The sequence below is a fragment of the Corvus kubaryi genome, unplaced genomic scaffold (genome assembly GCF_017639235.1).
Source record: "Corvus kubaryi isolate FWS band 111438036 unplaced genomic scaffold, C.kubaryi_AGA036_p1.0 40188, whole genome shotgun sequence".
NCBI lineage: Eukaryota > Metazoa > Chordata > Aves > Passeriformes > Corvidae > Corvus > Corvus kubaryi.
This window is the reverse complement of record NW_024581221.1, coordinates 8279-20956: the sequence shown is the minus strand read 5'-3', so window position 1 is coordinate 20956 and position 12678 is coordinate 8279. Positions and strand designations below refer to the sequence as shown.

The 12678-nt window shown below is 39.2% G+C and overlaps 1 protein-coding gene across 2 annotated transcripts; it reads left to right on the top strand.

The window, feature by feature from the left end:
• The first annotated feature begins 622 nt into the window (after positions 1 to 622).
• On the top strand, positions 623 to 12413 carry LOC121672181 (mitotic checkpoint serine/threonine-protein kinase BUB1 beta-like). Of its 2 annotated transcripts, XM_042044742.1 has the most exons (8): positions 624 to 832; positions 2865 to 3005; positions 3162 to 3277; positions 3546 to 3707; positions 4411 to 4553; positions 7657 to 7828; positions 8190 to 8296; positions 11873 to 12413. In XM_042044742.1, the coding sequence occupies exons 1-8, from the start codon at positions 658 to 660 to the stop codon at positions 12060 to 12062; spliced, it is 1206 nt and encodes a 401-aa protein (XP_041900676.1). In that variant the 5' UTR covers positions 624 to 657; the 3' UTR covers positions 12063 to 12413. The 2 variants fall into 2 exon arrangements, with proteins under 2 accessions (XP_041900677.1, XP_041900676.1); XM_042044743.1 differs by lacking the exon at positions 8190 to 8296 and having other exon boundaries at positions 623 to 832; positions 11873 to 12020.
• The last annotated feature ends 265 nt before the right edge of the window (positions 12414 to 12678 follow it).

The window sequence follows — 12678 nt, the reverse complement described above, 5'->3', positions numbered from 1 at the left end:
CTTCATTATCAAACATGACAAGCAGAATCACTGGTTCCTTTTATACTCATAGGCTTCTGCACTTATTTTGACTATATAAAATGCATTTAGTGTTTGTGGCTTAGTTCTTCTACAGAGTTAAGAAGTTGGAGAGAACAAAAAACTAGCAAACAACATTTTATGTTGTGAAGAAAAAACATCTATTGTATGGGAGTTTCTTAATCTAGAGCTGAGTTGGATTTTCTGGCTGTTAGTGTGTAAACGTGTATACCCTGCTGAAGGTGTTTTTTACTTGGGAGGTTCCTTGAAAACTGTGCTGATTATAATTAGGAGGAGTTATTTTCCACCAAACCCTTCACTGCTTTGAAAGCACTGAAATTTTATAGCAAAGGGAGTGATAAATATTCAGTATGTCTTCTGTTGTAGCGGTCAGATTTGGTGGAAGAGAAGATTAAAAAAATCATCTGCAGACTAAGTTTCTGAGTATAATTAATCATCAAAACTGAAATGAAGCTTTGACATGACTACTGGCTTTCCGCTAGGGATGGGACGTAATTTCTTCATGTTAATTAAATCTGGGTGTGAGCAGTATCCTGTCCTCGTGCCCGGGTTGACATTATCTACAACTTGTATCTTTGGGAAGTCTGAGTAGTTGATGGCTTTATTTACAGCCCGATCATGGAAGCAAGCCTGGAAGATACTCGCTCATCAGGTTCTTCAGTCTCAGGAGGTTCTCTGTCCTCTGTTACACAAATGTCTGCTATTAAATATCTGCAGATCACTGAGAAACTGGATCTGGCTCAGAGCTTGCCAGCTGAAATGGTTACTGATTCTGGAGGTGGAAATGCTACTGGTTAGTACTACCTTGAATTTCATTCACAACTAATAACTCGCAGCTGTGACAAAAAGTGGGGTTTCTTCTGTCCTTCCTGTATCCCACTGTGCTTTGTTTGTTTCCCATTGCTATGAGTTGTGACTGAACTTGTCTCCCTTGTCTGAAGCAGCAGCAAGGTGCAGTACAGAATGCTTGTCAGCATCCAAAGCATGTCAATATTAAGGTGACAGAGAAGTTACTTAAGGTACTAAAGTAGGCAGTCTGTAGGAGCAATAAGATCAAATTCCAAAATTAAAAATTTGAACTGAATGGCAGTAATAACTTCTAAGATGGCTTTATTTTGGTTTGTCTTCGTTTTTTCTCTGTAATCATACTGTGTGTCTCCTGATGTGCTGATAAGCTACTACTTTGAAAAAGATGAATGTGAATTTGGAGTCTAGTGCAAGTTGCATAATTTTGGTTTAAATCTGCACTTTTAACTATGCTGTAAGCTGTTGTGCTGCTTCACAGTATCATCCTTATTCCTATTGAGGGAAAACAGTACTGGTACTTAAATAGTCAATTTCTTTGGTTTTTTTTCTTCTAGTTAAAGGACCTTATTTCTGTCTGTTCTAAATATTTAGATTACAGTTAGAACAGAAATGGTCACAAAAAGCCATCAAAATCTGGCCTGTGGAATTAGATTTGTGTTGAATGATGGTTTTCAAGTTGTTTAACCTGCTTTAACTCCTTTGATTTTGGTTTATGGTGCTTAGAATTGCGTATTTGAAAATTCGCAGTGTATCTGCTCTGGAGAATTATGTTCTCATGTTCTTGCAGACTACTTTATGATGAAGCATGCTTGGGACCTGGAATGAAAATACAATTAGAAGTGATGTCACTGAAATAGCTGGAATATTTTGGATGCATCTTTGACTTGTTTTTCTCATATGTACTAATCTTTAGAGCAAGACGAAAAATCTCTTCAGAAAAAAAAAAGAAAGCGTTTGTTCAAATGTTTTAGTGGTCCTTTCTTAAACTTTGGATCTTTCCTGTTGCTTTGTTTCTTGATTTATGCACATCTCCCTTGAACTGCAGCTCTCACTCTGGATGTAGTAATTCTTAATACTGTGTAAAGAATAAAAATTACTTCAGATGTCTGTTAGTTTATTCCTGAAAAAAATGCCAGTAAATTTCCTAGGTTTGTGATGGCAAAAGCTTGGAACACGTTGTAGCCTCCAGCCTACTCTGTTTCCTGGATCTGCTTTCACAGAATTGGTTCCTGAGCAGTACTTACTGCACTGCTTTTCAAACAAGTATGGGTATAACTGTAGATACTCTGGTTCTTACCTGTGTACTGTAAATGTTCTCTCTCATTACAGCATGGCATTTGGGAGAAGGCAGTAGAGACCATCTAGTTCTTGTGTTTTATCTCAAATGATCAGGCAGAGTAAACACTTGAGGCTACATCGCTTTTTTACAGATCACCTTGTCTGTTGAATGACCTTATGTTCTGTTATGAAGGAAATTAAGTCCAGTCCTACAGGCAATTATCTTAGGTGTCTTCCAGGAGATAAAAAGCCATTAAGTTCTTAACATTGCAGTGACCAGCAGAGTTGGAGTCCAACTTTGTTTTCCTTCTCTTACATAAAACCTCTGCTGTAATCAAAGGACTAAATTTCCCTAAACCCCATAATGTAAAAACCCCAAACTGATCACTTGCTCTGGGCATGGATTTAAAAAAAGGAGTGTTGGTTTGCAGCATGAGTTTGAATTCTGCTGTGGCTGAAATAATTCAGAGCTTTGTCTCTTGGGAAAGATGCATTTTGCATGATGCTACAGTAGAACCCTTGAGACCTGATAATGGTATGTAAGGCAGTTATAAAGACAAGGGTCACATTGACTTCCCAGAACTATTGGAAAGAGATGAATTGATTTGCTAAGAGGTAGTAAATCAGAATGTGGATTGAAAGCTTCCAGTATCCAGGTTACTTTTACTGACAGATATAACCAAGTTGCAGAAAGTTAACGTAATTTCAGCTCATCTCTTCATGTTGTTTTTTTTTCTTAGCGGATGATGTGGCTCAGTTCCTGTGGACCCCTGAACAGCGTGAAAAGCTTTTAGATTCTGTGCTAGCATCTGCTTCTCCAGATTTTCACTTGGAGACTGGAGCTCTGCCTCACATGGAGGTCAAGAAAGATGTTGAGCTGGGTAGGTGTGCCAGACACTCTGCAGTGCAGAGTTTGTGTTCTGATGGGTTTGATTTATGGTTCATACTCACCCTCTTAGTTTTTTGTGGTGCAGGTGGGGAATGACTTGGGAATAGCTATTACTGTGACAGATCATGAATGTAAACTTTCATCACAGGAAATGAGACTTACTGCATCAAAATGGAATACTGGAACAATAAAGAATACAAGATGTTTTTTGCCATTCCAGCTCGATGCGTTTTCCAGTGGTATGCGAAGGGATGTGCAATAAAGGTAACATGCATGATGGTTATTGTACAAGAAGTGTGAAATGGTAAAATCTCATCCATTAATATAAACCCCTAATTTCTGAATTCCATGCATGAAGTTTGCTACTTCAAGTCCTCTTCCTAATTGTGGATCTAGATTAAAGTTTCTGACTGCAAAAAATGTCTTCCCTGGTCAAATGGGAGTAGAAAAAAAGAGGATGAGAAGAATATGAAGATGAGCAATTTTCACTTTATTCCAAAAATAAATGTTCTTCTTATGTACCTTCTTGTAGGTGTATTCTCAGCCTGTGCCTTGGGATTTTTATATCACCCTTGAGTTACAGAAGCGTTTGAATTCTGACTTTGACCAGAGCTTCAGTGAGAATTGCAGCTGTTACCTGTACCAGGATGGCTGTGCCATTGTGCACAGAGATACAAATTGCTTCACGCTCAGGGTCAGTACAGACAAACCAAGGACAATTCTTAGCAAACTCCTGCTTGGGTGCCAGTAGTGAGTTTGGGGTGGTGCTATGCTCATTGCTGAAGAGCTGCTCCTGTTTAAGCCTGCAATATAGATGCTCTGGTCTTTATCTGTGTACAAATCACGGCTGTCTGTTAATGCCTCAGTTGGGTCTGGTTTCTCAGTCATAGATCATGTGCTTCTCAGAGACAATCTTGAACCAATTTTTCACATTTTCTGTCTTTGTGAGTCATAAAGGACTGGAGCCAAGAACCACATGTTATTCCACAGCAAGATTGGCATCTAAAGCTGTTGTTTAACTTGACCTCTTTCAATACATTCCAGTCAGCTATAGCAAGGTCATAGCATTTAATGTCTTGCTGAATGATTAACACTTTAAGTCTTGGAAGTGCATTTTGAATTGTTGCATGCAATACCACTGAAATTCAATAGTGATTTCAGTCCTCAGTTCAATTTCCCCCTCCTGATCTTTTGTCCAATTTTGAATAATGTTTCCTAACAGTTTACTGTTCTTGTAATTCTGTCTGGGCTGATCATGGGCAAAATCTGATTACACTAAATTTAGGGTGGGGCCGTTACCTCTGTACAGATGAATTATGAAACAAAAGGTCAGCTATAAATATTTCACCTAATCTAAAGTAGAAGGGTACAGAGATAGATGTTTATTCTCTTTTCAGGATATTCTCCGTGACCGTAAGTTCATCACAAAGGAAATCCTCTTCTTGGTTGTTCATGATCTTCTGCATGTGGTAGAGAAGCTGCACAAAGCAGAGATTGTCCATGGAGATCTGAGGCCAGAGGTGTTGTTTCTGGGAGACAGGTTTGTCTCTTCCTATGAATATGGGAGGTACAGAACAGTCATTTCAGCTACAGCTCCCATGCTGCTGTAACTTCTACCCTTGAGCTGGGGTACTGAAATACTGAGGCCTGAAAAACAGGCCCTGAGCCAAAGTTGACCTCTAGTTGAACCTTCCAACCAAATGTTATATTTGTATCCACTCATTATCAAAGTATCATTAGCAATATGATCTATGTATCCACTGATTGTTGAAACATGTATTTAGAAACCAGGTAAAGCCACACCTGGGTTTTGGGGGTGTAGGAGCAAAGGGAACTCACTAGGTTGTTCCTTGAGCCCTGGCCAGGCTTTGGGAGGAACCCAGGAGGAGGCTGACCCCAGATGTTCCCGCACTGAAAGTTGTGTGAGCTTGTTCATTGCACCCTCTCCGAGCTGGGCCCTGTCCCAGCACAGTCAGAAGCTTCTTTGCCTGTGGGTGGACACACCTGTAGGAATTCTCAGTTCCGGGAGGGGCTCTCCAGTGCTTGGCTGCCACAGGGGTCCCCAGCTGCTGTGTGGCTCTGGAGGATGGTGAAGTCTTAGGGTCACTGGTACTTTACCTCAATCCCTGTAGACAATCTTTGGTAGCAATGCTGAGGTGCATTGCTGAGCTTCTCATTGTGTAATTCTTTACAGTTTTGCATTATAGAAAATTACACTATTCCTTAAACTGGTTTCTGTGCCTCTTGTGCTGAACCTGCCCACTGGCAAAACATATACTGATTTTTCAGTCCAGTTTTTTTAGGCTCCAGTGTATTCTGATAAGAGTGAAAACACTTGATTTAGGAATAAACCTTCCTGTAGAAATAGTATACATTGACGTTGTAAAACTTATGCTCAACAAAATAGTTTTGCTATTGCCTGTGTTTTTAAGTTTCTGCTTTACCAAGGTTCTGGACCGCTAACTCAGTATGGTTCCTAACTTGCCTTTGGCTTTACATATCTGAAGCCCAGGAAATTAGAAGACATACAACAGGTGGGACTGGAATATCCAGGCACCCTTAAACAAAGTGTTCAGCTTCCTCTGCAGTCCAGCTTGTACCTTGATGCATAGACCTAATTTTCTTCTTTAAGCTCTTTCCCATGTTATATTAACAAAGTCACGTATCCCTTAGAATGTGATCTGTGAACTAAGAGTGGTGATGCCTGGAAATAGAACACAAACTTCTCCAGACCATGTTAGAATGATAATATAAAAGCAAACCTTTACTTGAAAGCCTTCAGGTACCCAGTATGGCGAAAAACAGCGCTCAGAATTAGATCCTTACAATTGATAAGATCGGGCAATTAGAGGAGCGGTTGATTAGGTAATCTCCCATCCTGGGTTCTGCCCTCCTACCCTACCTTTTTTATGCCTGTGATTACATGGTGCAAAATAAAATGTCCTTGGAGAAGTAACAGGCAAGACATAACAGAATTTTAGGAATGTGTCAATAAGCACCTGTTCACTGTGGGAAGAAAGGTGGGAAAGTACTAGAAGTTACACCGAGGCACTTAACAGTCTACAAAGCTACAAATACATGAAGATTACATAAAAGCTGAAAACTTCAGGCATCAGTGGGAAGGCAGTAACCAGAATGTCAAATGAATCGGATATAATTCTATTACATAAATTCACTGGGGCTGTTCTTAGTTATCACCGATAGGTTAAAAATAGCTATTAAATTTAAATTTACTTTGAGCCTACAGTCATCTAACATGCATACTCACAATATATTTTACTTATAATTTCTTCGTGGTTGTTTTATTAGTAACTTCTTTCTATAATTATTTATAAATTACATACCTGTACTATGCAAGCTTTAATATTTTCTTCACATCCTGCAATGGGTTGTCTTACACATCCCTTAGGGTGCTGCATCCTATTTTGGAAGTCACTGATCTAATAGTGGCTTAATGGACTTGGATATCTCCTGCTGGATTTCTCTGTGGCAAATACAAAACAAACTGCCAAAAAGTTAGGATAATGGTTTGGGGTTTTTCAAATTGCAAAAGGACAAGTGCATAGTATAAATTACAAAATAAGTTCACAGCATACAAGTATGTAAGAATAGTAGTGAGAGCTGTGATATGTGGATATTGTTGGCTTGGCAGCCGTCGATAGAAACATTCCTCCCTGCCCTTCCTGTTTTTCCTCCCTCACCTGTAGACTAGGAAAAGTTTGTAGAAGTATTATCAAGCTTAATTATTTTTTCTATCAAGTATTCTGAGATTTAGAAGGAGAGGGAGAAGTGCAAAACATTACACTGATGCCAAATTGATTTTTGCCTTTTTGCTTTTACCTATTCTCTATATTCTTTACATACATACATATATATATCTATATATATATATATATATATAGATATTTGTAGCTCTGTAGCCTAGTATTGTATTCATAGCTAGCATTTTACTTACTCTATTAGAAAGAAAGACAAAAAAAAAGCAGCTGCAAGCCCTGGGGTCCAAGGTTAGGTTCTGTAGGAGCCAAGGTTGAAAACCAGCTCTTCGAGACACATTTTCATAAACAAAGTTTAGTTCCTATCCAAGGGGGGGGGAGGGGGGTGGGTTAGAAAAGGGTAGAACCAGGGAGGAATTACCTCATCATCTATGACTCTAATTGGGTATTCTTCTCAGTTATGCTAATTTGCTAAACATATTAAAATTGTATCTGCTTTATGTTATGTGTGCATCTTTGGTGCTTTTCATCCAGCATGTTGTGCACCATAAGGATCCTTATAAAGGTAACCCCTTTTTATCACCTGTGTCTGGCTCATAGTTTCAGGACCAGTGAGAAGGCATCACACTCTTCCCACAGTCCACAAACTGTGTTTCAGATAACTGTTACAAATATGAAAACAGTATCATCCTCAATCCTTTAGTGTTTCATATTGCTTACTGCAGAGACAGCAGTACCATTCTTAAGTTCCCTGCTGTGAGCCCTTGCCATCCAGGGCAGCCCTTGCAGCAGTAGTTCTGACAGCAGCCATCAGAGGGGAGCATTGACATGGCTAAGATTCACCTTCACTGTGCTGTTAAATTTAATTCTAAAAAAAAGATGAAGTTTGTTGGATCGTCTCCTGCCTCACGTGCTTCCATTGCTCAGGATCTGCGATGCATTTTCTGATGAGGAGGTGCCAAATGCTCTGAAGATTGTGGATTTCTCTCACAGTCTGGATTTGAGGGTACTGCCTCAAGTCAGCTTGCCCTACAACTTTCCCACAGCTCAGACTCCTCATGGACAACAGCTTCTGGCAGAAAGTTCTCTTCCTTATCAGGTGAGTTTCTGTTTTCTAGGATATCTTCATTTCTGTGTTCCTTTACAAAACCCATTTTTTTAAGTTAAAATTTGCAAGTGCTATGGAAGGCTCTGATCAATAAATACTGAATAAAGAGAATTTTACATCTGATGGAATCTTTGGCATTAAGTGAAAGAATTAGCAGTGCTGTTCAGTGATTTTAACTAGTGTATTTATTTAGAAACCTACAATGAAAACAGAATTTTACCTTTTGAAGTTTTCCTGCTTAACAGGTCTCTGGAAGATTCTGGTGCAAAGATGGTTCAGACTTAAAGGTGTGAAAGCAATAAGAGCAGAAAGTGATAGACATTGAACTTGGTCATCTTTGTTGTGATTACAGGTAGACTTGGTTGGCATTGCAGATGTAGTCCATTTGATGTTGTTTGGGGATCATATCCAGGTCTATCAGGAGAATTCCATCTGGAAAATCTGCCAAAACTTATCAGAGTAAGTCCTTTTGCAGAGGGGGCCGCTGGCAAAGAAGAGACAACCAACTTCATTTTCTTTATAGTGGTACTATCTTCAGAGCTTACAACATACAACTTGGGGCTGGTTTTGCCAAAAAGTGGTAGGTAGTTTTGTGGGGACTGAAATTGTGAAGTTGTTGGACTTGTTCACTGGTAGCCTCAGTGCTGTGTAGGAGACCATTTTAAGCTGAATATGAATAGTCCAGTTGAGATGATTTTGCTTTTTCCATCCTTTCAGATGAGACTGACTTAATCTCTCTGCACCTTACAGATAAAGCCTGGAGAAGTTTCTGAGTGGGTGGGTGGGGAGGGAGGCAAAGATCACATGAGTATGTTGCTTCAGAAATGGGTTCGTTTGGCTTTCTGCTTTTTTTTTTTTCCATTCTAATAAGACACTGGTGGCAGGCTGTAACGCAGCAAAGAAAATAATTAAAAACTGTCATCTAAGATGCAAGTCTTCAAATAGCTGCTTTTTGGAAGCTGCTGTTTGTCTCAGGTATTAAATTCTACTGCTCTCTTTTAGCCATGTGTTTAGGCTGTAAGTCTGCTCTGCCTTCCTGTGCCCTTTGTTTGTACTTAGACTGAAGACTTGTTCATTTTGTTAGGCACATACTGCAGATTTTTTTGCCTTAGCATTTCATAAAGATTTTCCAGAGCTCTGCACTCATGACAGCAATTACTGGGCAGGTATCTGATTCAGGATCATGGATCACTCCTAGGACCATTGCTTTAGGAAAACCTACTACTGCGTGGGAGTTGTCCAGTTCCCTAGCAACCTGTACTGCTTACATCTCTCAGTTTGTTGTATTCAGCCTTTGGAAAAAATCCCATCTCCTAAAGCTGTGTACAGAGGAAAAAATGTTTTTTTTTTTTTCTTTACTGCATATATATCTGGTTTTCTACTATGATATAATTTCCTTAATTCTGCAAGAGATTAAATTGAGCTGCTGCAGATGAAGCTACATAAGGCCTGAGTTGAGAAGGTTGGGACATGGTGTCAGGGACCTGATCAGGATGTGGATATGGGAAAAAGATCAATAACCGTCTGGATAACTGGAGCAGGAGGAATAGTAAGTCTGAGTTGGGAACTATACGGCTGGCTGTCTCTCAGTGGAGTTTGGAGAGGAGGGGTCAATTGGAAAGGAATTGTAGTCAAAGCTGGGGATGCTGGATTGAAAAAATTAGGATTTTGGGTTGAGGTAGAGCTTGGAGGGGGACTTGAGGAGCGAGACCTGTGGAGGGCTAAAGGAGCCACAGCAGGAAGAAGGTAAAGCCTGGGCATGAGTTCTGTGGAGCTGGAACCAGGCTGTAATGGCTTCTCGCTCACCTATGTGCATCAGTTCATAATTTGGGAGTTCAGACTGCAAATAAAGAATTCCTGTTTTCCACCCTCTCTTCTGCTTTGCTTCTGAAAGTGTTACAAACTTAGCTTTCATCATCTGTACTTACTTTTCAATATCAGTTATTCCAAGAAATGTCTGCAGAGCTGCTTTAGTTACACACTGTATGAAGTCTTATATCAACAGTGCAAATGAGCCGTTTCATTATGTGGGAATAAGGAATTTGCACTGAATCTGTTTCCATTCACCTATGGATCTTTTAGTGTGTCTGGTTCTTATTGATTGATGACACTTCCTCTAGTCAGTTTGAAGCTTTCAAGTAATCTGTGACAAGCAAATTCAGTGCTGCAGGGAACCTTCATCCACCAGAAGAGACTCTGCAATTAAGTATTCCCTGGGAGAAGAGTCAGCTGATGGAGATGAATCTTGTTCTTCATCCTTTGCATACAGCCACACATGCTGGTGACACCCATTAAAACACAGGATTCTTCTTCTTGTTGCTTTTAGTATTCCTACTTTTGTAAAGATGACATTACTTTTGTTCTTTCTGTTCAAAGTTCTCTAAGTCATTTGGAAAGTGATTTTCTTTTTTTTTTTGTTTCTTTGAGGTTCATTTGAGTTTGGTGGTTTGTTTTGGTTTGGGTTTTTTTTTCAAGGATTGTATTGACAGAACTTTCCTCAAAAAAGTTTTTGAGAATTCATGTATTGACAACTAGAAAGAGGGCTTCTTACTAGAAGGCTGACTGGTGTTAAATACAACAACCATGACCCTCTTAAGAAAGCTTTTTAAAAGGACTTAATTATTTTTAAGTATTAAACAAATGTAAATATAGCAGAATGACTGGAAGAGCTACTGATTTTACTACCAGTTCAGCAAAATACCAAGGCAGTTGGGAATTGCAGGGTAGAGTGTAAAATTATTCTTCCAAGGTCAATGGCCCTCAATAAAAAGGAACCCACTCAAAAAGTGACAGAACGAATGGAAAACACTGAAACATTGTGGTAGAGATTTAGGGGAAGGTAGAATACAAATTCTGATCAAGTTGGTTTTTTCACCTCTGAGTATAATGCTGACAGCCTGTTTGTCAGGGGAGGAGTTTTACCAGTATTAAAGAATGGATATGATGATTTTTTTCTGTTTCCACTGTATTATTTTAGGAAACTTCATCTGTGCAGGTTTATGTGAGGCAGGATATAGAAGCTGCGTTTGAATTTTTAGGACTATTTTTGTCACTCAGAACTCTTTACACCCCCTTAGCAACACTTCATCTCCTCTGCTACACCTCTCGCTCATCTAATCCCACAAAGAAAATGGTCTCAAGTCTTGCATATTTTTTCTTGGTTTGCCTCTGCATTGACTTAATTATTTTAGCAGAGTTACCAGTGTAATAGTTCAGGCTGGATTCGTTCTGAGACTGGCTGCTGCTGTTTTGTAAGTCACTTAGATGAAGCAGAGGCAGATAATTTGTTTCAAAGCCACTGTAGCCCCTAGCGCGAGGGAGAAAAGTGCTTCAGTAGTCAGTAGCAGAGCAAGACTGAAGAACAAAGGGTTAGTTCTAATATCAGTTTTATAAGACTTAAATGAGTCACTTAACCTTTTTATTCATGTTGTGTGAGTACATCTGGGAGAGAGGGGATTTATTACTATTAATTGTCTCTAAAATATTATCTATGCAGAACTCTGGCAGATGGAAGGCAGGGAAAAAAGGAAGCAAAACTGGCTCTAAACCACCTCTTTCTTTTTTCTTTTTTTTTTTTTTTTTTAATTTTTCTTGCAGCTTTCCTTTAATATTGCCCCGTTAACTTAGCTTGCAAGTAGGTAAACGATATTTACCTCTGCCCTTTATTCATGAAAGGAGTTTCCCGAGTTGTTTGGTTCAAAAATGTTCTTGATAATTCCTTTAAACTAAAACTGCCATGGTTTAGTGTGAATGGTGGTAGTGGTCAGGTATACTAGAAGAGGTAACTGTATAAACAGTTGGTTTAGACCTGTGTAGTTACTATCCAGAAACTTATTGGAGAAAGAGAATGGGGTCCATACATATAAAATGAACAATACATTCCTAGTTTTTCCTTTATATTTACTCATGTGAGTGAAATTATTATTTCAGGCATGGTTCTCTCAGGATGTTTAGTGCTGAATATAAATGGCGACCTTGATAGGTATGTTTTGTGTGTGTATACTGTTCCACTGAACACTGTTCTATTTGTTTTAGGACCCCTGACAGTGATTTCTGGAGTAAACTTTTTGAGAGAATTCTGAATGCAGGTGGTAAGTCCACAGTACCTCTGCTGAGGGAGTTGAGAGAGGAAATCAGTGAAATGTTTGACAGCTCTTTCAAAGAACGACTTTTGTTCACCTTAACTGCTGTGGGAGAAACTTTCCTCCTGGTGAACTTCCAGTGACTTCATAGAAGACAAACATGTTTTGTATTCTAGAGAAGAATTTGTTGTTGCTTTCTTATGTTTTCAAATGTAAACATGAGAGTGATTGGAGCCATTGCTGCAATACTTCACATGGGACTTGTTCAAGAATGTTTCTATTGCATGAGTGCATGAAAAGCCTCCTAAGCCTCTACAGGAACCTTTCTGAGCAGTTTATGAGAGAAAATTGTTTGTCTTAACTGCCACCTCCCCTTCTTGTACAGCTCCTTAAAAATTTAACACCTAACTTGTGCCGCGCTCTTTGAAATGTCTTTGTCCTGCATTCAGTTGGTCTTTTAATTAGTGTTTAATCAATAAAGTTGTGGTTTGGTAGTGAGTGTCATATTTAATGTTGCTATCAAATGGTTTCAAAAGACTTTATTTAGAATCCATGAAGGAATGCTGCTGCATGACTGGGAATATTTTGTGGCTGCTGGATGCAAAATCCCCTCATTTGGTGGCAATTTTCATAACCACATGGGATTTCCTGGACACCTGAATACAACTTAAATGATTCTACTTGGAATGTGCTCTCATAGAAAGTTGTCCTAAGAAGAAGTAGATGAAGTCACAAGTGGAAAAGCTGTGCACATAAACC